Below are 22,068 nucleotides of genomic sequence, written 5' to 3'. Positions count from 1 at the left end.
ATGACCTGAAGACGAACGACTTGAAGTATGCTGAAACTAATTTACGAAAAGATATTGTGGAAAATTACAAATTCGTCTCTCTATTTGTAGTGATTAATTTCCACAGCATAAACTCCTTGAATATCAATTTGAACAAAAAGATAACTTATCGTAATGATAAGTAATTTTAATAGTAAAAAAATTTAGTAAACCAAAGTTTCAATGTGGATATGCATCATCATCAGGCCTAGAAAAATAGGAAAGTTAAGGAGTTCTTATAAGTGCTGGTTTGTTTTGTGAATTGTCACACTATTTGGGAGAATAGAAACAGCAATTTGCCATTCAAATTCTTTTTCTTTCTAAAAAAATAAAGAGAAACAAATGTATGTTTATTTACCAGCTATAACTTGAAGGCAACACTTAATTAAATACTGAGCCAACCAGTAACCAACCAACAAAGGTTGGAGCAATCCACATACTTGTTCAGATCCCAGATGATGGCTGTTCCATCTTGCGAGGCTGTGACAACAATGCTGAAGCTTCGGTTGATGCACAGACTGAGCACCCCAGCAGAATGACCTTGGAGGATGACGGGCGGCCTGCCAAAGTCAAGTTGGCCTTTCAGCGGGCTGAAGTTGTACTTGTAAACAACCACCTTTCCAGAGGAGTGGCCAACCCATAGCTGACAGCAATCGGGCACACTGCCACATATCCAAATCTAAAGAGCAAGATGTGAGTCCAATCATTATGAGACATGAAATATCTAAAACTATCACCAAAAATCCACACTAACACTAATATTCCACAATAAATATACATTTATTACACAAATTCCAAAGCAGAAATACCATTTGCCTAGACCAGAATGTGTACTTGTGTGTAGCTCAAAAAAGGCAATTCTTGATTGGAGATTTTGGAGCTCATGAATTAGATAATCGAATGTACGCAGAGTGATGCATCAGGATATTTGGTTAAACTTTTCATGACACACTGTTGTGGGATCCAACTCGTTAAACATAAATAGTGCCTCTTATGGTGAGTGCTAATTTAATTTTCGACAGTTTTTCTTGACAATTATTTTCATTGCACTCAATCCTGCTCACAAGTAAACAATTGGAACGGCTATAAAAGTAAGCATGAGGGAGTGAGGAGGGGGAGAGGATAAACATACCGGGTCAAGATTTGACGAGCGTATCACAGGCCACGGGGGCTGCTCCTTGCGCAGCTTGATGCGCACGATGCCATCTGAGTGACCCCATGTGACAAGGGCTGCTCCCTGCACGCACGGCGTGTTCAGCATTGACATGCCTAGTTTACGTGAAAAGAAAAATAAAATATTCACTCAATGAATTCACACACCTCTGGGTATGTTCATAGTCATGTTACTTTTTCAAAAAAGTATTTTTCAACTCGAAACGTTCTTAATGATCAAGCAATCTCTGAAAAATCTCTACCATTGCCTGGATTGGAACCCAGGCCCACAGAGAGGTGAGCCAGGACTCAAGCCAACCCAACTACATCCAGACTTGGGAAGTATGGAATACGAATAGGTAATGCATTAAAAATGTTTGTTGCCGTTTCCACAGAATTTTAATTAAACAACCAGTTACATCACGCACCCGACATCATCAGGCCTTGATGAAGTCGTCCACGCCACGAAATTAGTCTGAGAATAAAAATTCTAGGGAAAAAGTACCAAATAGTTTGAATACATCACAATGGATTTCCACCAGGATAAGCCTCAAACCACCAAGTTAAAGTATGGAATGTGTTGAGATACTCACTCTTTGACTTTCCATAGCAGAGCAAGATTGAGGTGAGAGGTGCCAAGCCAAAGACATCGTTGGTGATGAGTGGAATGAGGGTGGCCACTGTGTTCCGATGCTGCTGACGCCATACAACCCTGGGAGGAGGGTCGGCTGGTGAACCAACATAGCTGCCCCATTGCAAGCCTCGCACGAATGGCAAGACATTTGGCTGAAAGGATATTGAGAATAATAATAACGATGATAACATCACCTCCTTGGACAAGATAAGTTTATAACAAATAGGGAATTTTACAACTGAGGTTCGGAACAGTCTCCAAAAGAGTATTAAGAGGACCTATGCCTCCCGTTTGACCATTCTTTTCGGTGAAGGAGGATAAATTGCTTAAAACATACTCTATCGATTTGAAATTTTCATGGTAAAAAGAGTAGACCCAGGGTAAAAATTAGCCAATAACTCAAATTCAAAAATGTTACCTTTTACCAAGTAAGTATTTTCCCTGATATAATTTTTTAATATTTGAGATACAGGCAAATGTTGAACATACTCTGCTTACTCTGAAAATTCAAGATCAAAACATAAGTTTAACGGGAGTCATTCATCACAAAAATGGACCAGTCAAGAGGGAGGTATGCTTAAGGAAAAAGGCTCACTTGAGCTGAATTGGGAGTTGAGAAAGCTAACCACTACACCACGACGACTCAATATCAATATATTTGCTCAGCTAGTTTAATATGCAGGAGAGTAACTGGATAAAGGACAACCAAATCAACCTTTGAGTGGGGAAAACTTACCGTGTTGATGGATGAAGCCTTGGAAAGAAGCGTTTGGACGACCATGGGGTGGGCAGATCGAAAGAGCTGTCGTGGAGTCTGTCCATACGTATTGATCATTGTCTCCCACGCCTCTCTCTCCAGGGGATCCAGGATCGATTCCACGTCAAAACCATAGTACGTCTGAAAACAAATGAGATCCACAGAAGTCAAAGAAATGGTAGAGTAATAGGGTTGTTCCCCAAGACCAGTAATCACTATGGGCTTCATTTACTGATAACTTTTTTAAATCAAAGACTGCAATAGAGTTTGCTAAATAACCACAACTTATATTTTAAGGCTTTACATCCGTTGCCTAATTCCTGAGCTATTACGGTCAATAAATTGGAGGCCTTAACCCTTTTGCAGATAAGTTGATGACATATCAAATTCAGGGGTCTTCAATTTACTAGGCCACGAGGGCTACATTCCAAGTTCCGAATCGTCCCGCGGGCCGGATAGCAAATTTACCGATGACTGAAGTGTTCCATTCCAATGTCTACTGAAGTATCCGGTGGCGTATTTCTTATTTATGAACAGTTGAAGGCAACTTTGATGTGTAGTACAGCGCTGCAATGCTCCTAGCGGCGTCTCACAGAGTTAAACGAGCGAGAATCGTGCTCCTTGAAATGAGTGTGCGGGCTGGATCCGGCCTGTGGGCTGTATTTTGGAGACCCCTGATCTAATTCATATCTAGCATGTCACCATGACTGTAATATTGCTCAGTCTTGTGAATGGGAAAACAATACCGACCTCGTGTCAACTACAGTCACACGGTTTGCATGGATGAAGATGCCCAAGGATGGGGTGACTAAGGAAATATATACACAGGGTTAATTATTGAGTGATAATTTCTTTATAAATATTTTTAATTCAAAAGATTCTGCCATCAAGTAATAAGCTTAATTCCTGTTGAATCAAGGTGACCCACTAATTACCAAACGTAAATTGGCCGTATGATAAGTACTCTTTAGAATTTCAGAGATACGAACGTTCGAAAAATTCATGTGTGCCTGAAATTTAATGCATGCAACATTTTATAAAATCATAAAATATTAACAACAAAAAAATTCTGTGTCAGAGTGAATGATGCCATTTATTTAAAAAATTCAGTGCATGGAAGGGAAAAGTTGTGCCATAAAGTATCTTCTTTCACCCATATGTTTTAAACATGAGAGAATGGGTGAAAAAATAAGAAAAACAAAAAAACCTTTAGTACCCCTATGACATGGTATTGACAACATGAAATATAATAAGAGTTTGGGCTCAGTAACACTAGCTGGCGGGACTAGGCCAACCCCCTTCAACTGCCGAGGGGAACAAATTGATTCCCTCTTTGTTAGCTGCTCATACATGCTGTAAGCAACAATGATGTTTCTGAGGAACTACTCCAAACCGGAGAGCCAAAAACTTTAATTTGCAAAAGAAATTACTTCATATTAACCTTCTTCTCTTCAAAATAAAATCTTTCTAGAAGACAGATCAAATTTACGTTGTGTCCTTCTAAGGTAAATTTGACACTTCCGTTCAAAGTAGTCCTGCTTTTACGAATGAACTACAAAATAATAGAAAACCACAAAATAAAATGACTCCAAGGCCCACCATTTCCAAATGGCTTTCATCTCAAATTGAAAAAGACCACATTGATGCCCCTAGCAGTTCTAGCTTTAACTCATTCAAATACATTCATTCAATGATGCAAGGAATCTCTCCTGAGAAAGAACAATGAACCCCAAATGAGAATCAAGCACGACGCCGAAAAGTAGCTGAGAAGCAGCAACTTGCTCGGCAGGAGTCATCAACTTATAAACCATCACATTATTTGCAAATGGATTAAGGCCATCAATTTTTTACTACAAACGGCTGAAAATGTAGGTGACAGATCAAAAAATCGACAAATACATGTCTATTTAATTCTCCAACTCCATTGCTATAGACAATAAAATAAAGTTGGTGAACAAGCCCACTGTCCCATACAAGTAGAAGCCAATGGAGTACACTTGAAGTTTAAATTCTATTTCAAACAAAATACTAATGAAGATGAGAGATGCATGAGGATGAAAGTGGCCTTCATTTTTGAAAACGTAACCAGAATGTTTAAAAGGGTAATGAATTGCCTACACTACCTAGATGAGTGAGCCATATATACATAAAAAATTCTCCATGGCACTATCAGGATTGCCACCCTGGCTTTATAAAATAAAACATATGGAAAAATGGACCCCTGCATGGATTTCTCATAGCAAGCTTTTGTCACTAAATACAGTAAAACCTCTCTTAAACGAAACTCAAGGGACCGAAATTTTGCCGTTTCGTTGATCGGGAGTTCGTTCCCCGGAGGTGATACGCACGTTGCATCATCCCAGGGGCACGGAAATTGAAGCAAGTCTGCATGCGTTATCTTCATTCTACCTTCGTATACTTCAAAACAGTGCTTATTTCTTCAGCTGCAATGCAAATCGCGGGCAATAGACCACATTTAGGAAGCCTCAGTTCGTATTATTCAATCACTTCGCATGCTTTTTCATCAGTTTTCAAAAATGCATGCAACGTAGCGGTGAGTGCGAGGCCATCCCTTTATTCTCAATATTTGAAATAGAGTACATGTATTCGCGAAGTTTACACTGAAAAATTAAGAATTCGATAGATTTGACCATTACTAATACAAAGTTAAAGTAACAGCGCCAATTATAGCTTCATCATGAAATTAAGATCGCTCTACCATAACGGCGCGAGTGCGACTTTCGTCGACCCATTAAAGCTCAGTGGGTGGCAGCATTTCTTTATAGTAGTCGAATCCAGAATACTCCATAGCAATATTTGCGGTCGCGGGCTTCGTAAATAATTCATTGTACTAGCATCATTTCCATCGCATTCCGGATAGACAACTGCCGATAAGAACACATCTTGAAAGGCCCTATGCAGGAGTTCTCGAAGTAAAATACGTCACCATTTTGAAAAATGAGTTTTCGAGAAATTATATTCTGCAACCCTCAGTTCGCTGACTTCGCGGATTATGAAATTTGAGTCTATTCTAGTGAACTCATCAAACGACCCTTCAATATTCATGACTTTTGAGAGACCCTGCCAGGATTCACGGCTTTCGTCATCACTCTCCATCGCGTGGTCGCAGTTGACTGCAAACCGGATTGACAACTCCCGATAAGAAAACAGCTTGGAAGGCCTCATGCAGGAGTTCTTGAAGTAAAATAAGTCACGATAATGATGCTGTTGACTGCAAACCCGGTTTTTGCAAAATAACTAAATATGGTGACAGGTGCGACACGCTTCCAAGCTTTGCAAAGCCCTTGCATTACCTGCAAAATGGTCCTCTTCAATTTCGCCGATCCCTTACATCCATTCGACAAACCAAAAACTCCACAAAAATCCGACGGTAATGCCGCTTTGCCGCAGAAATGACCCCTCGGTCGAGAGGTCGCAACTTAGCTATTGCAGTTGGGGGGAAGAAAATAACACGCACATTTTTTATTGTTAGTCCTATGTTTGGGCCCGTGCAGCGATCGAGGAAGAAATCTACTTTCCCCATGAGTGCATCAACTCCCGCCAACCACTGCTGAATTAATCCCGCTGTCATTCATGAATTTTTGCTGCTACCACAGGGGTGAGGCATCACCATTGGCCCAGTCTAAACATGGCATGTTTAGACTGTCGTCTTCTTCATGCAACAATTGACGGCCGTCGCAAACCTTTTTCTCAGGAGAAAATCAACACCGCTTCACATCACGTTAGGACATCGCTACAATCGCCGACAGACAGACACTGTCCTTTAGTATAAAGCACTCAATTCAAGTAACGTCTAGATCAATGGGAAATGTTGGCTTTCGTGTCTTAAGTGCGAATATTTTTTATCCAAGATTGCGGCAAATGCAAAAGTTTCTCCTATTTTTTAGATGATGTTGAAATAAACAATGTGAATGAAACAAGAGTAACTACTGAGTCATATATTAAAGATAATTAAGAGATGCAAATTTTGGCTTTCATCTTCTAGCGCGCACATTGTATCTTCCGTAATTTAGTTAAATTTTAAAGAAGTTATCCAAGATGGCGGCGAGTGAAAAAAAATGCTTCTCGGAATTTACGCGTTGTAATTCTGTAAAGTATCTTAAACAACCGTCAAAACAATGCGATCGAAGTACATAGCTCTAGATATCATATCTTTGAGCGTGTAAATATTGGGACATTGAGTTATTTACGAAAGTCAGCATTAACATTTTTTGCAATTCGCCGCGAGCCGCGAGTTGGGGTCGGCGGAAACACACGACGGAAGGCTATGGTTACGGTTAATAATGATGATTCTGATTGGCTTATTCAGTGGAAGTCTCTGATTTGCCCTCCAACGCTACGAATATTAAATTATTCATATGAAAATAAAAATTTTACCGTAAAAATTAGTTATTGGGAGGTGAATTTCACTCGATCGCGCCGAAATTTCATTTCGTTGATCGAGAGTTTTCGTAAAAGAGGAGTTCGTTCATCGGGGTTTTTCACTAATGTGTTTACATAGGCAATTGGCCGGACCAATAGCATTTGTTCGTTGAACGGAGTTCTTCGTTTAGCGGGAGTTCGTTAAGGTGAGGTTTTACTGTATGCAGTTTAAGGATTGATTGTTGCCATTGTTCAGCTAAAGTGATTGTATGTACGTGACTTAAGTGGCTATACACTATGACTATTATGCACCTCTGCTGCAAATACAAAATTCCATTATAATAGAGCTTTTTCATAATTTAAAATTAATACTTAGGAATACCAGAATATAATTTAAAAAATTATTAAAATTTGTTAAGAATATGGTAAAAAGCATTTGTTTAAAAAAAGTGCTATCAGAATCATCAAGTTGACATAAAAAATTCTTGTAGATGATTATTTAGGACTAATCACATTTTCATGCAAATACATTTATAAATCATGTATTTCAATTAAGGTTAACCTTCACATATCTAAGGTTGATAGAGACATTAATAAATACTTGACTGAAGTGGACATGTCACTCTTCATGGAAACAAAATTACCTCAAGGAGCCCCATATTGCAATACTCTAAATTTACTCCCATGATATTAAAGATGTATCATTCCATCAAATAAGTTCAAAGCTAAAAGTAAATAAAACAACATTTTGCAAGATGAAACTGCAACAGCTCAAATGAGTTAGATGATATTATTATTATCACCCCACCTCAATTTTTCATTATTTTGTGATTTATTATTTGTGAAGTATTTTTTCTTTACTAGTTGAAAAATATTACAGTGAAACCTCGATCTGTCGTTTTTCAGGGGGATGGATGAAAAGAACGATGAATGCGGGAAAACGATAAATGCGGGAATGTTTGCCCGGGTTGCCTATGTCCCAGGATCCGCTGGATTTTTGCGAATTATGACATTCATTAATGGATTCAAACGAGATTTCAGATGATTTCAGGAATATTATTACTTTATCGAAAAACTTAGGTCATATTGTTGATTCGACTTATCTCTCTTTCTAATATCCTAAGGGAACAAGCCGCCTTGCTAAAAAATTTTTGAACTCAACTCGGAATTTTCACTGCTATTTCACTGTAAACATTCTTATCCATCAAATGCCATTTCAAGTACACGTATTTACGCGAGAAATGTGCGTGTTATGCCTCAAACAACTGATTTCGCCGTCGCAGTGATTGGTTATGAGATGGATCAAGAAGGCCAAAAATAGTTTATTATTGGAAATGTTCCTTTCTAGCAATGAAATTTTTATTATGATTGAGGCAATGTGGCGTTAATCGTCAGCGGCACGCCCACCTGATCCTCGGCTTCATCCCACTTCTTGTTTTCACCTGGGATCTCGCTCTACCCCCCCACCCCTGCCGTGATGTGCTACCGGACAAACCGAGGCGTTCTGCAATATTAACGCATTCTAGCCCGGATTTTTTTCTTCATCATCAATTATTTTGAGTCCATCTTTTAAAGTTCTCACTTGTATCTTCGGAAGGGCCATGGTCCGAAGACGAATAAGAATAAAACTAATAAATATGAAACCGGACTCCATTGAACCCACACGGAAAACACTCGCTAGTTTTAAGTCAACCCACCCCGGAAAGTACGGAACCACTCGTACGAGGTGAAGTTCGGCACTAATGCTATCGCGTACGGCATAGGCAGAGCTTACTGCAGAGGGTGAAGCATGACCATATGACTGCGCAATTAAATTTTTTATCCTATAGAGAAGGCAACTTACCCACTCATTTCTAACAATAAGTAGCGTAGCTCTAGATGAGCAGATGAATTCAGATTGCTAGTCGAGAGAAACAAAATATCCTGAGAAGACATCGCTTCGTTAGCAACTCAGACAAGTGAAACTTGTAGCATAACTCGTAAATTGTAACCAGACTCGTAATTGTTTTCGAAAAAAATCGCATCAACTTCCGTGAAGCTCACTATCAGCTGCGAGGATATCGGTACATATTCGCCAGAAATCACCATCGTATTATTCCAACTATTTCCTTGCTTAAAATGCTTAAATAACGTTAGAAATACGTCGTGTTTGGTATCAATCTTTACTAAATTATGTGCACATCACTAATATCTCAATATAATAAAAGTATAATACCAATTGCCGAAATTCATTTTTAGATACCTTTTGGGCTAATAGGTGATTCATGCAGCAGTTGACCTCCCACCTTTGAAGCGAGTCGGCTAAAAAAAAGTTAGCGGTCGAGAGAGGGGGAGGCGTGAAAAAGGTTTCTTTTGTTCTCGAGTAACTTGATATTTTCTTTCGAAGCTAAGGTCGTCGTAATACGATCCCTGATCGAGCTGGGACCTTTTTTTTCGGAGAAGAAGAAAGCTTCAACCGGGGAGGGGGGATACCGAATCTTGGGAAATGCGCTTATGTAACTATCCCACGGCACTCTGCTTCTCCCTATCGCATTTCAATGTCCTGGGGAAGATTCAAACTATGTGTCTGTCGTAATTAGCCATAAATAACACGTAGTAAACACTTCGTCTCATTTTTATCAAACGATGAATGCGGGAAAATTATTCGACGGGACCGCGATCTTCAAACGATAAATGCGGGAAAACGATACTTCGGGGAACGATAGATGCGGGAAAAAATTACATTGTCTTTATGGAACTTAATTTGGGACCAGGAGCGGCGAACGATGAATGCGGGAAAACGATGAATGCGGGAACGATAAATCGGGGTTCCACTGTATATTTTGATCATTTCACTTTTGATAAGTCTTCTTTCAATGCAATGGGTACCCACTCTGTCATACGATCCTTGGATAAATAAAATGATAATAATTATTATTATTATTACCATGTTACAAAGTAGTTTGTTCCATTGTGGTTCCACTATAATTTTACAATGTCAATAGATTGTGAGGCGGGTGGTAAGAGAGGGGTGGTTGGGAACTCACGGCAGGATGGAAGACATTGATGGCATCCACGGCAGCCCTCCCCGTCTGCTTGTAACCAAAGACAAGGTCGATCCAGTGATGGATGTGCTCCCGTACATGGTCCGACTCCAGCGCCTGACGATTGACCAGCACAAACTTACGTGGGTCACCCTCACACCACGGTGGCAAGTACACATCGTCCACTCTCTCACCACACTGGCGGATGCCAAAGTTGAATCCTGAAGTAGAGAATCAAAAGTTAGGAGAGGGAAATGTGACAGGAGAAGAGGCAATCCATCACAAACGGATAGAAAGTGCAGAGTTGGGTGAATAATGATAAAAAAACCATATAAGGACAATGTAACACATATTTCATTATTTACTGTACGACATGGATCTTCATCATCATAAATCAACAATCCAAAGATAATTTCGAAGCAACTCTCCGCTCCACTGTCTCATCAGGTAACCTTTTCATACTTATATTAGTTCTCTTTTACATCCTTAATAACTCGTCCACGAACTGTTGAAGGAATTTCAATTTTCAACTTTTTTGAATCAATTTACTGAGACATCTAATTTTGATTCACAGAATCATTTAAAAACTTTGAACAAAATATGCACTTGTAGGTGACCTAAAAACATTGGTTTGTCAGTGGTCATTTCCATGAATGATGAAATTCATAAGTATTTCATAAATGCAGATACTACACAAAGCATGCAAACATAATAGGTTTCCAGGAATATTGATCGAAACTTATGAATACAGTCATATCTTTGTTTTAAACATTATGATTCTTTACCCTTCTCTTTTCCACTATCCCAGTGATGATAGTTGGGCCTACAATGAACATTGAACTTAATCAATTGAGTTTTTTTTTCATCTCTCGACCTCTATATATAATGTTCATTATCAATATTATTTTGTCATTAAAAAAACACCAAATTCAGAGTAAAATAATGCCACCCATTGCATATATCTCGACTTATAAGGACTGGAAAATATGAGAGTGAGATACATTCACTTCAAGTCCCGAGTGGCACAAATTGCGGATAACATAAAATCTTGCAGACACACAGGGAGAAGACATCGGGACTTAAGTTAGAAGATGCTACATGGTAGGAAAAATGATGAGTGCAGAATTTACAGGAAAGAAAAATGGAATACCATACCTTCCGAGTTACGAAGAAATTCTGGCAAGAAGAAAAATTCTGGGATTAATTCCTTAACATCGGAGGTTGAATCAGTGCTTGTTAATCTCCAAGTGGTTTGAAGAGAATGGAATGTCCGATCAGGAATGTCAAAGTTTTTATCTGGAAATAAGTGAGATTTAATTATGCAGTACGAAAAAATTGCACAGACTAAAAATGACAATAAAACAAAAAACTGATGACTCTTGACACTAAACAACCTGAGAAAGTCATAAGTTTTAATTTATGACTGAAATTTCGTTCAAAATTAATTTACACACAAGGATGGACTGTTCTAGTATTTTTTCAGATCCTTCATTTTAGGTGTCAGGTCTAGAGATATTTAAAGGCCCATGCTAGATTTTAATAGCCTGATAGAACAAGAATCTATTAAAGAAATCAAGTTTCTTTTGGGCTTAAAACACTAAAACAACGCCACAGTAAGGAATGTGAGAGAGCACTATTATTTATTTATCAGGCTATACAAGCACAAAAATGTGTAAGACAACTATGTACACTGTTTCATAATGAAAAGTGATTTCATGGCTTCGTAATGAAAAAAAAGAAAGCGATTAGGCTTTCTTTACCACTTCACGGACATTAAAGACCCCATTGCACTCCACCTCTACTTTTCAACCACATATTGTCCTTCCTATTGTTTCATAATGCTCCCTAATTTGGCCCATGTCAGCCCTGACTAATCCTTTGCCAAAATATTTAGATATAGAGTCCCAACGTTTACGCAATACGTCCTCTGATGCTGTGCTGTCTTCTCTCTCCTTATCCAACCTGCAGACTTAAAATGGATTTAAAATTAGCACTTCATTTTATCTTAAACTCGACTTCTGACTGCCCTGAACTTCTTTCTCTGTTGAATTTTAGGATTCTAACTTGTTCCATCCGCTCGCTCTCCCTACTCCATCCACCTTTTTCCCATTACCACCCTAACAAAGTGCTCACCTTTCTATCGACGGTCACAGGGAAAAACTTGGTAAGTCATTGAAACCAAATTTTAAAAGGGAGCAATTTCAGGGTTCCCACTCTGACTACATCATAAAATTCACAGTTTTTTCCTGGTTTTCACGGTCTAAATGTAATCAAATTTACGGTTTATAGATAAGGCATTTTAGGCAGAAATATTTATCATGTAACAATCATCAGCTGCACGTTAATTAAAAATGTAACAAACGCAACAGATGTCTTGAATGCAAACGCAGCAATGAAACTGCTACCTCTCATGACGTCAACTATCGTTAGAAAAATTCAGGTCCGGCTAAAGGTTGTGTGTGGGAAAATAGAGAGAGCAGGGTGGCAGGGAAGTGAAGAAGCGCCTGATTTTTTTTCAGGGTCAATTTCTTCCAATCACAGGCTTAAGGCCGATGTGCTGCCATGACACAAGGACCAATTAATAATTGTGCTTTGAAATCACGTGTGCAGGTAAATGCGTGGACAGCGTCTGCACGTGACTCAGCCTTGAAACATGATCCAAAAATCAATTCTTCTTTTAATCTGTCAATCGTAGTCCTACAATCAAGTTTGAGAGATTTTTAAGGTTTTAATGATGAAATCCACGGCTTTTTCTAGGTTTTTTAATGGTAGACGAAATTCACAGCTTATTCACGGGTTTAAGGTTTTCAGAGGTTGAGTGGGAACCCTGAATTTTAAACTTTGAAGACTTCATCGAAAATAGTCCACCCTTTACCATAGTTAGTTTATATATACCACATAGAGTAAGTATGTATATACAGGCGGTCCCCGACTTTCGTACACAATGCGTTCCCGAAAACTTGTACGAAAGTCGAATGTACGAAAGTCGAACCATTGACTTCCATACTAATTAGGGCTTACGTTCCAAAAGAGCGGAATATACGTACTAAAACCTTTTTTTTCACGGAATTCATTTCAATTGACTTAATTTTAATAATATGTTAATAAAACTCCTCAAATCATATAATTTCTTTCGAAAATATGCAGAAAATGCAAATAAAAGTTTAAAAAACAAGAACTCCGTTGGCTATCGAGTGAAACTTCCTCTTGGCGTTTAAGTTGACATTCCACTTATTACGTCCACTATAAATAAAAGGACATATCAAGAAGCATAACAAAATGTATTTGTTGAACCCGCACTCTGGATACCTTTTAATTTTTACACCAAAATTCGATATTTGGCAGGTGACATTCGTGATCGCGTATATTCCGCATGTTATTCAAAAAAGACAAAAGACAAACGGAATTCGGGTGATATTTCGTGCAATATCGTTGCTGAAGGTTTACATGAATTAAACAGCACTCAAACGAAAAAACACAATTAGAAAGAAGGTCTTACTAGTTTTATTGAAAGCTATTCGATGATGTCTAGTCAACTTCTTTTGAAAAATATCTTCAATGAAGGCTTTCTTCTTCTCTTGATAAAGGAGCATATAGCAGGCAGTCTCTCTCCCAAATAAATCACCTAGATTAGAGTCAATTACCAACAATTCCCTTCATTATATACGTTCGTATTGTTCGCATATACTGCCGATACTGCCATTTGAAACAATTGAATGTTGGGATGCGCAATAAACATCGCGGGAATTTTTAAAAAATTACAGACCAGCGTCCGAAAGTCCGAATTTAGCGTACGAAAGTCGAGTAAAAGGTGTCAATTTTGAACGTACGAAAGTGCGAATTGTACGAAAGTCGAGTGTACGAAAGTCGAGTGTACGAAAGTCGAGGACCGCCTGTACTCACTCTATGGTAAAGGTTAGACGATTTTTGATACGTCTTTGAAGTTTAAAATTGCTTCCCTGTAAAATTTGGTTTCAATGACCTGCCAAGTTTTTCCCCGTGACTGTCGATATCTCCTCTCCTCCCTTCCAAACTCACCCACACCCTCCCTCCCTCCATCAATCCTTTCCACTTGTCATGCAAGAATTTTGCAATACAATTGATGTGTACTATTTTCCTCTCTCCTCTGGATTACTTTTTCTTAGTTTTTATACTGGTATTGTATTTTGCCTCATTCATGTTTTGCCAAAACTTTCACTGCAAATTGGCATCACGGCTGTACTTAAAAAATTATTTATATCAAATAAAAAAATAACACTGTTAGCATCAAATGTAAGTTTTCAGTCCCAGATATTTTCACATACTGATTACAGGCATCCCCCGAGTTACGTATGTCTCGACTTACGTAAATCCGTACTTACCTAAGCGATAACCGTATTTCAAATGATTACGTTAATTTTTGAATGCGAGCGCGAAGAAGTAGATATTCGCTCGTACAACCTATGGTAGAAAAAATATCGAATAGTTATTGAGCTTTTTACGTGCTAAAAATAACAAAGTGACCCATTTTTGAAATTCCGCGAAGGAATTTTCATTAATTTCTGTAGAAAAATCGCTTATAAATCCCAAGTCAGCAATCAACATGAAAATTTGCAGTTCTAGCGATGGATGTGGTTGCGCTCATTCCTGTACGATACAACTTGTTATACAGCATGCACACCCGAACTCCGACTTTCAACTATTTAAAAATTGTATCCTTAAGTTTGGACATTTCCATCTGTGGAATTAAAAGAAAATGAAGTTCAAGCAGAAATCTTTATTGTGGAAAAGAATTGTTTAGTACCCACGTAACAGTATTGAAATTTTGAGTGTTGGCAATGAACGCCACGAAAAAGTTAAGAAAAAGTTGACACACGATATTAATTGCGTAATTGTTTACATGTTTCTGGCAGAAAATTTTATTAAGCTGCATTTTCTCGTTCTCTCGTATTGTGTGCAACTATAAATGAATATTGCATCATTAAAAGCTTTTCCCCACTAACTTTGTTGCACGTTAATGACGGAGTTGGCTGAATAAAAGCTCACTTTTAATTAGCTTTGTGCTTTGGAAATACTCTTTTATGTTTCCAGCGAAGTAAATATTCAAATGATGATATTTTCACGTTATTTTATTGAGATATGAGAGAATGAAAGTATGTTTCCGTGCGTGAAAGATTGAGTGTATGTGTGTGTGAATGTATCTAAGAATATAGTAATTTACTGGTATTTTTTTGTGTGTTATTTGCTCGTAATCCTAGACACTCCTCCTCCGTGTATTCACTGTGACAGTGAAACCACCAGATTCATCGATCAACGTAATATATAAAATGCAGAAGATATAATGATTATAGGTAGGTAGACGATGCATTCTTTGAGCCCTTATATCGCAGTATAACATAATGAATCAAATTATTACGGAGGCTTCCACGGTGAGTTGATTGGTGATAGTTTTCCGGGTTGTTGATTCATGTTTTTTGCGGACAAAAAAACATGAATCAACAGGGTGTGAACCCGGAAAACTATCACCATAATGAATCAATTGAAGTATTCAGTTTAGTAATGTAGCGTTGAGATACCGTACTTTCCCGAATCCACGCGATCGGTTAACTCTGAGAATAATATTACGCATTTTGATTGGCAATGCTCGAGATGCAACTCTCAGACTATATTATTGTTTATCGATTTTGTAACTAATAACGTAAGAATACGCGGTAGAGTTCATGAATATTGCAGTGAATTGAATGAAACTTCACCGAGAATTTACCGCGCATTTCTCCGCTGAGAATTTCACTGCGCCGATCGCAATCTCTGAAGCACTAACGCAAAGGTTCGACTTATGCAGAGTCTGCCGGAACGCATCTCTTACGTAACTCGGGGGATGCCTGTATTACTACATTTTTCTCCAAGTAGTTTTCTGCTATGAACCAATAAGTTTGGCTGATGAAAACCGCCAATCTCTTGTAATGTGAAACGAACAATATGTTGTCATCAAAAACAGGAATGAACTCGGAGGCAACTCACCTTGATAATTGAGAAACATTCCAGTGAAGGGTGGCAAGCGAACAAGGAAGTGCAGGACAGTTCCCGAGTTGGAATAGTGTGAGCCATAGTGGTACGGCTCCTGGTTGAGGCTGATGGAGTTGAACACATCTTGCAATTCCTCCTTCAGATACTTTAATATAGAATGGCAAGAACATATGATGACTCGACAACACAAATTGCCACGAGGGATATCTTGAGGATAAATCATCACGATTCAAAACAAATATGTGCCAACAGAAGTGTGAAAATTCCAGGGAAAAAAATCATTTGCTAAGACTGGGATTCACACAGGAAATAGATGCTTCGGTGGTTCAAATGGAGATGGTGCAAATGGGGAAGATCCCAATTCCAATAGCAGTGAAGACAAATTACAATTCTCTCTGGAATTTTTGCCCTTAATGTCAAGGTACAAAGGTGTGGCTAGTCTATTGGTATTTTCTCAAACCTTTAATAACAAAGAAATCATACGAATTTATAGTAAGAATGGGTCGATTCAGTTCTTTGGTTCCTGGTCCCAAATTAAAAATTCAAAGTTCTGGGAACACATTAATTCTGTACTAATTATTCTATCATTCATATAATAGAAATGTATTAATATATAGGGACTAGAGTGTCTATAGTCAAGCATGCAGGTACAAAGTGATCGTTGGATGCTAAACAAAAATATGGATGGTCATTGAAATGGTTGCTTCTTAAATTACTAGTTCCAATATACTATGGAGATGTAACTAATTTTCCCAATGACAGATATTAGCATGGCTAGGCTTTTTTCACAGTACCACAGGGTAAGTCATGCAACTAAGAGTCGTACAATTGAGAGTGACTTCCCAAGGAGATACATGTATTTATGCTGGGCAAATCCACTTTTGCCATTTAACTCGGGTTCCAAAGTATTTCATGAAAATAACTATCACATACTTGGTAACCGAGTGAAATCACTTTTAAGTAAGATATTATTATAGCAATTGTTTAACCCTATAATCAATACTTACATTGTAGTGGCGCACGTAGTGCTGCTCATTTTTCTTCTCTTGCACGGCCATCGGCTTTTTCAAGTTACTACAAATGAAATGGAGTCAATGAAGTCAGGGTGCTTACATCACATCATTCCACAAACAATCATCATGACCTTACTACACACAATCAAATTAAGAAATTAAAGACTGCTGGGTAAAATGAGTAACCTGTATATGGTAATAGGTAGGCTTCTGATGTTAAAATTAATCATTGCACTAGCTCCGTCCTCAGAGTGTGGCTGCAGTACAGTGATAGTAAACAGTGACAATTTGACGTGGCTTCACCCTGATGACTGAGATAGTGTAATGATTAACATGTATACGGGTTTTCCAAATTCTATTCGACAAAAGTTTGGCCCAAGGGATCTCAGTTTTTTTATAAAATTTCTGTATAGGTGTGCATTCATTTGACACTAAATACTCCAAGACCAATAGCATTAAAAAACACTGAGGGATTTGGACATTTCAGTTTTTTTTACGTAAAAGCCCTAATATTCCAAATGTAAAATTTATAGTCAATTCATGCATAGATCTTTCTAAAATATCTAAAAATTTACATTTCTCTACCACAAGATGTTATGGTTCACCCACAAGATATGAATACAGTAGGCTAAGTCCATGACTTTGATAATTGTTCCAAACTGCAGTAATATGATCAATGACTTAAATGATAAACAATCAATGCAACCAATAAGGGCGGTCCTCGACTTTCGTACACTCGACTTTCGTACAATTCGCACTTTCGTACGTTCCAAATTGATACCTTTTACTTGACTTTCGTACCATAAATTCGGACTTTCGAACGTTTGTCTACAAGCAATTTTTTAAAGTCCCACGATGTTTACTGCGCATCTCAACTTTCAAATGTTTCATAAAGCAGTATATGCTGATAATACGAACGTGGGAAGTGTTGGTTTTACTTAAGGCGATTTTTTTGTATCTCCTCAATTTCTCTATTTGAAGTGATGAAAATTGCGTGAAAAATGTAAGACTGAGGAGGTAGACATCAGTGGAAGTAAGCGAAGGTTGCATAAACTGACACCATCGAGCAAAAGTTAAACATTATTACACGTGCCGAAAGTGGGGAATCATTTGCTGCAATCGGACGTTCTTTGAAAATAAGCCGTTCCACAGAGTGCTCGATTGTGAAGGAGAAAGAAAATATTAGAGAACATGTTAGAAATGCTGGGAACATATCGTCGACCATTGTCAGCAGGCGGCGAGGTGTAGTGATGGAAGAGATGGAAAAATCGCTGATAGTTTGGATCGAAGATCAACATCAAAAAAATCTACCTCTTAGCATTGCAGTAATTCAAGCAAAGGCTCGCAGTCTGTATGAGGATTGGAAGCTGCAATTGAGAGAAGAAGATGCTGATACACCCGAATTTCAGGCGAGCAAAGGGTAGTTCGACCGCTTCAAGAAAAGGGCGTGCTAGCACAATGTAAAATTCACAGGTGAATCTGCAAGTGCTAATAAAGAAGCAGCAACAGAATTTGTTTAAGTTTTTTCCGAAATTGTCGAAGAAGAAGGCTATTCTGCTCATCAAATATTTAATGTTGACGAAACGGGATTATTTTGGAAGAAAATGCCTGATAGAACATATTTGGCGAAAGAAGAAAAAGTTGCTCTCGGGCATAAGGCATCCAAGGTCAGGCTCACATTGCTTCTTGGAGGCAATGCATCCGGAGACATGAAGTTAAAGCCGATGGTTGTCTATCACTCGGAAAACCCAAGAGTACTGAAGGGGAAGAACAAGGGATTGCTGCCAGTAATTTGGAAGTAGAATTCAAATGCATGGGTGACCGCAACGATTTTTCAAGATTGGTTTACCAGTTATTTTGTACCAACAGTCAGGCAGTATTGCCAAAAAAATGGTTTACCTTTCAAAATACTGCTAATTTTGGATAATGCTCCGGAACATCTGAAATCATTGCAAGATCTTTAACCCGAAATTAAAATAATGTTCCTGCCTCCGAACACCACGAGCAAAATCCAGCCCATGGATCAAACTGTTATAGCCACTTTCAAGCGGTACTACATGAGGAGAACCATCAGCCAGGCTATCCGAATGACTAAAAAGGAAGATGGACCTACCTTAAAAGAATTCTGGAAAGGTTATAGCATCTGGAACGCAATCAATAATATTAACAAATCTTGGGCAGAAATCAAGGAATCTACTATGATAGGCTACTGGAATAAGTTATGTCCTGAGTTTGCACCAAATTTTAAAAGCTTCGACAAGACACCTGAAGTGGCCACGGAGGAAGTTGTTGAGCTAATGAATCAACTGGGCCTAGACGTAAACACGGAGGACGTAGATGAATTGATTGATTCTCATGGACAGACAATGTCAAACGAAGACCTTATCACCATCCAAGCAGAGGAGGAAAAAGAAAAAGATGATGAACAACCAGAAGATGGTCAGAGTCAACCAGCCCAAACTTTGACGGCGAAGAAAATGAGTGAAGCATTCACTCATCTTGAGAAATTTTTTAACATAATGGAGGAATGTGATCCAAACACGGAGAGAAGTTCACAGGTCCGAAGAGCCGTCGAGAGAGACACTGCTTGCTATAGGCTTTTATATCAAGAGAAAAAGAAAGCTGTAGTTCAGCCTTCATTGCATAGATTTTTTTTTTAATGCTGACTAGACATTTATTATAAAGACATTAATATTGTTATAAACAGATTTAAATACAATTAATATATAAAAGTGATTCCTTCCGATGGTGATTTTTCATTGTGCTGTTTAATTCATGTATGAGATTCACACTAGCAGCAATGATGTTGGACGAAATATCATCCGAATTCCGTATGTCTTTTGTCTTTATTGTAGTGATCACGAGATGCGCTGTGACGAGGTGTTACCAGTGTTACCAGCAGAAGAATTATGATGTAAAAATTTAAAGGCATCAATGAAAGTCAGGGTTCAAAATTGCATTTTGTTTTGCTTCTTTGAATGTTTTGTTTTAGTCATAGAGAAAATTATTTGTGGAATGTCAACTTAATCACCGAGAGGAAGTTTCGGCACTCATCGGAATTCCTGTTTTTTTTAACTTCTATTTACACTTTTCTGCGTATTTTAAAAAGAAATTGCATACTGTGAGGAATGGTATTAATTCATTATTAAAATTAATGCACGAAAATAAAATCTGTGTATAAAATGAGGTTTTAGCATGTATATTTCGCTCTTTTGGAACGTAACCCCTAATTAGTATGGAACTCAATGGTTCGACTTTTGTGCATTTGACTATTGTACACGTTTTCAGGAACGCATTGTGTATGAAAGTCGGGGACCGCCTGTATTTGTTATTTACAATTAAAACTGATTTTTTGGAAATTTTTGGAAGAAGAAAACTGAAAAAAGGGGTTGGCTATGAGCTTGAATACAAACAGAAAATATAAAACTCCTTCTGTATCCTTGCATTAAAATCTGATTATACAGGCAGTCCTCGACTGTCGTTCAATTCACACTTTCGTACGTTCCAAATTGGCACCTTTTACTTGACTTTCATACACTAACTTTGGACTTTCGAATGTTTGTCAGCAAGTAATTTTTGTTGGTATTCCTGCAATGTTTACTCCACATCCCAACATTCAACTGTTTCATATGGCAGTACAGTGGAACCCCGATTTGTCGTTCCCGCATTGATCGTTTTCCCGCATTCATCGTTTTTTTCATCCATCCCCCTGAAAAACGATAGATCGAGGTTCCACTGTATATGCGGACAATACAAACGTATACGATTGAGGGCAGTGTTGCCTTTAATGAAGGTGATTTTTTTTTTGAGAAAGAAACTGCCTGCTACAGGCTCCTTTATCGAGAAAAGAAGAAAGCTGTACTTCAGCCTTCATTGCAGAGATTTTTCAAAAAAGTTGACAAGACACCATGAAACAGCTTTTAATATAATTATAAGTTGCTTGTTTCTGTGTTTCTCCGTTTGAGTGCTGTTTAATCCATGAACGACATTTATACCTTTGGCAACGATATTGCACGAAATATCATCTGAAAACTGTATGTCCTTTGTCTTTTTTGAATTCAAAAAACATTCAAAATATACGTCACCACGAAATACTCTGTGATGAGATGTCACCCGCTGAGGAATTTTGACATAAAAATTTAAAGGTATCAAGAGTGAGAGTTCAACAATGCATTTTGTTATGCTTCTTTATATGTCTTTTTATTTATAGTGGACGTTGTAAGTGGATTGTCAATTTAGAGGAAGTTTCACTCGGTACCCAAAAGAATGTTCCTGTTTTTTTTTAACTTTTACGGCAGACTCCCGATTATCTGGATTGAGTTTCATGCTAATTAGGGGTTAAGTTCCAAAAGAGCAAAATATACATACTAAAACCTTATTTCATGCACGGATTCTATTTTTTATAGACTAATTTTTAATAATAAATTAATAAAGTTCCTCACATTATTTAATTTCTTTTGAAAATAAGCAGAAAATGTGAATACAGTACACTTATCCCGATCATCCAAATGGGCTGATAATGGTGGGGGAGAGATGGAAAATACGGATAACTCAAACTTTCACTTTAATGTCCTGTAATGTCCATAATTTACCTAAAACAAACAATATATTATTATATAAGCAGTTTGTTCTGTTATTTTAGAGTGCTTCCCGGACTAAATGAGAGCTTTCTTTGCAAGTTCGCGACGTTTTTAGCGGCAATAACATGGTTGTACTCATATCATTAATGCTCCATGTAAGGCCTGGTTTCGAGAACCACACATCCATGGCAGTGAGTTCACGGATACAGTAAAGTGGTTTGCCCAAGTGCTTCAAAACCACTGCTCGACGTCGGAAACTACATTCTCAGGCACCACGCCACGTAGTCGCGTCTCGCACAAGTTGCCCAGGTTGCAACTGCTGCGGGACGTGTATCCGTGATTACGGAGTGCGGTTACGCAATGCGAGGCTTGGAAAACAGGAACATGGTGCTCCCGCGAATGCAGCTAGCGCGCGATCGCTTACAAAGGGGATTCTAACGGAAATAATAAGCCCGGTTTTTATCCTAGCATTAATGCCGTGATTCCGATGATTTTGCATCCG

At 38.2% G+C, this 22,068-nt stretch overlaps 1 protein-coding gene across 3 annotated transcripts in view; it reads right to left on the bottom strand.

Annotated features, from left to right (window-relative positions):
- LOC124157044 (lysosomal-trafficking regulator) overlaps nt 1-22,068 on the bottom strand; it is a 107,476-nt gene that overhangs the window by 10,852 nt on the left and 74,556 nt on the right. For all 3 annotated transcript variants that reach the window (XM_046531516.1, XM_046531518.1, XM_046531517.1), the window contains exons 34-41: nt 16,981-17,047; nt 15,968-16,118; nt 11,123-11,263; nt 9,971-10,188; nt 2,541-2,702; nt 1,764-1,956; nt 1,151-1,287; nt 459-697 (exon numbers count right to left, since the gene is read on the bottom strand). In XM_046531516.1, coding sequence (XP_046387472.1) covers nt 459-697; nt 1,151-1,287; nt 1,764-1,956; nt 2,541-2,702; nt 9,971-10,188; nt 11,123-11,263; nt 15,968-16,118; nt 16,981-17,047 — 1,308 coding nt within the window. The remainder of the gene's footprint in view (nt 1-458; nt 698-1,150; nt 1,288-1,763; nt 1,957-2,540; nt 2,703-9,970; nt 10,189-11,122; nt 11,264-15,967; nt 16,119-16,980; nt 17,048-22,068) is intronic.

This window comes from Ischnura elegans, chromosome 4 (genome assembly GCF_921293095.1).
Source record: "Ischnura elegans chromosome 4, ioIscEleg1.1, whole genome shotgun sequence".
Taxonomy (NCBI): Eukaryota; Metazoa; Arthropoda; class Insecta; order Odonata; family Coenagrionidae; genus Ischnura; species Ischnura elegans.
This window is presented reverse-complemented; position numbering and strand designations above follow the sequence as displayed.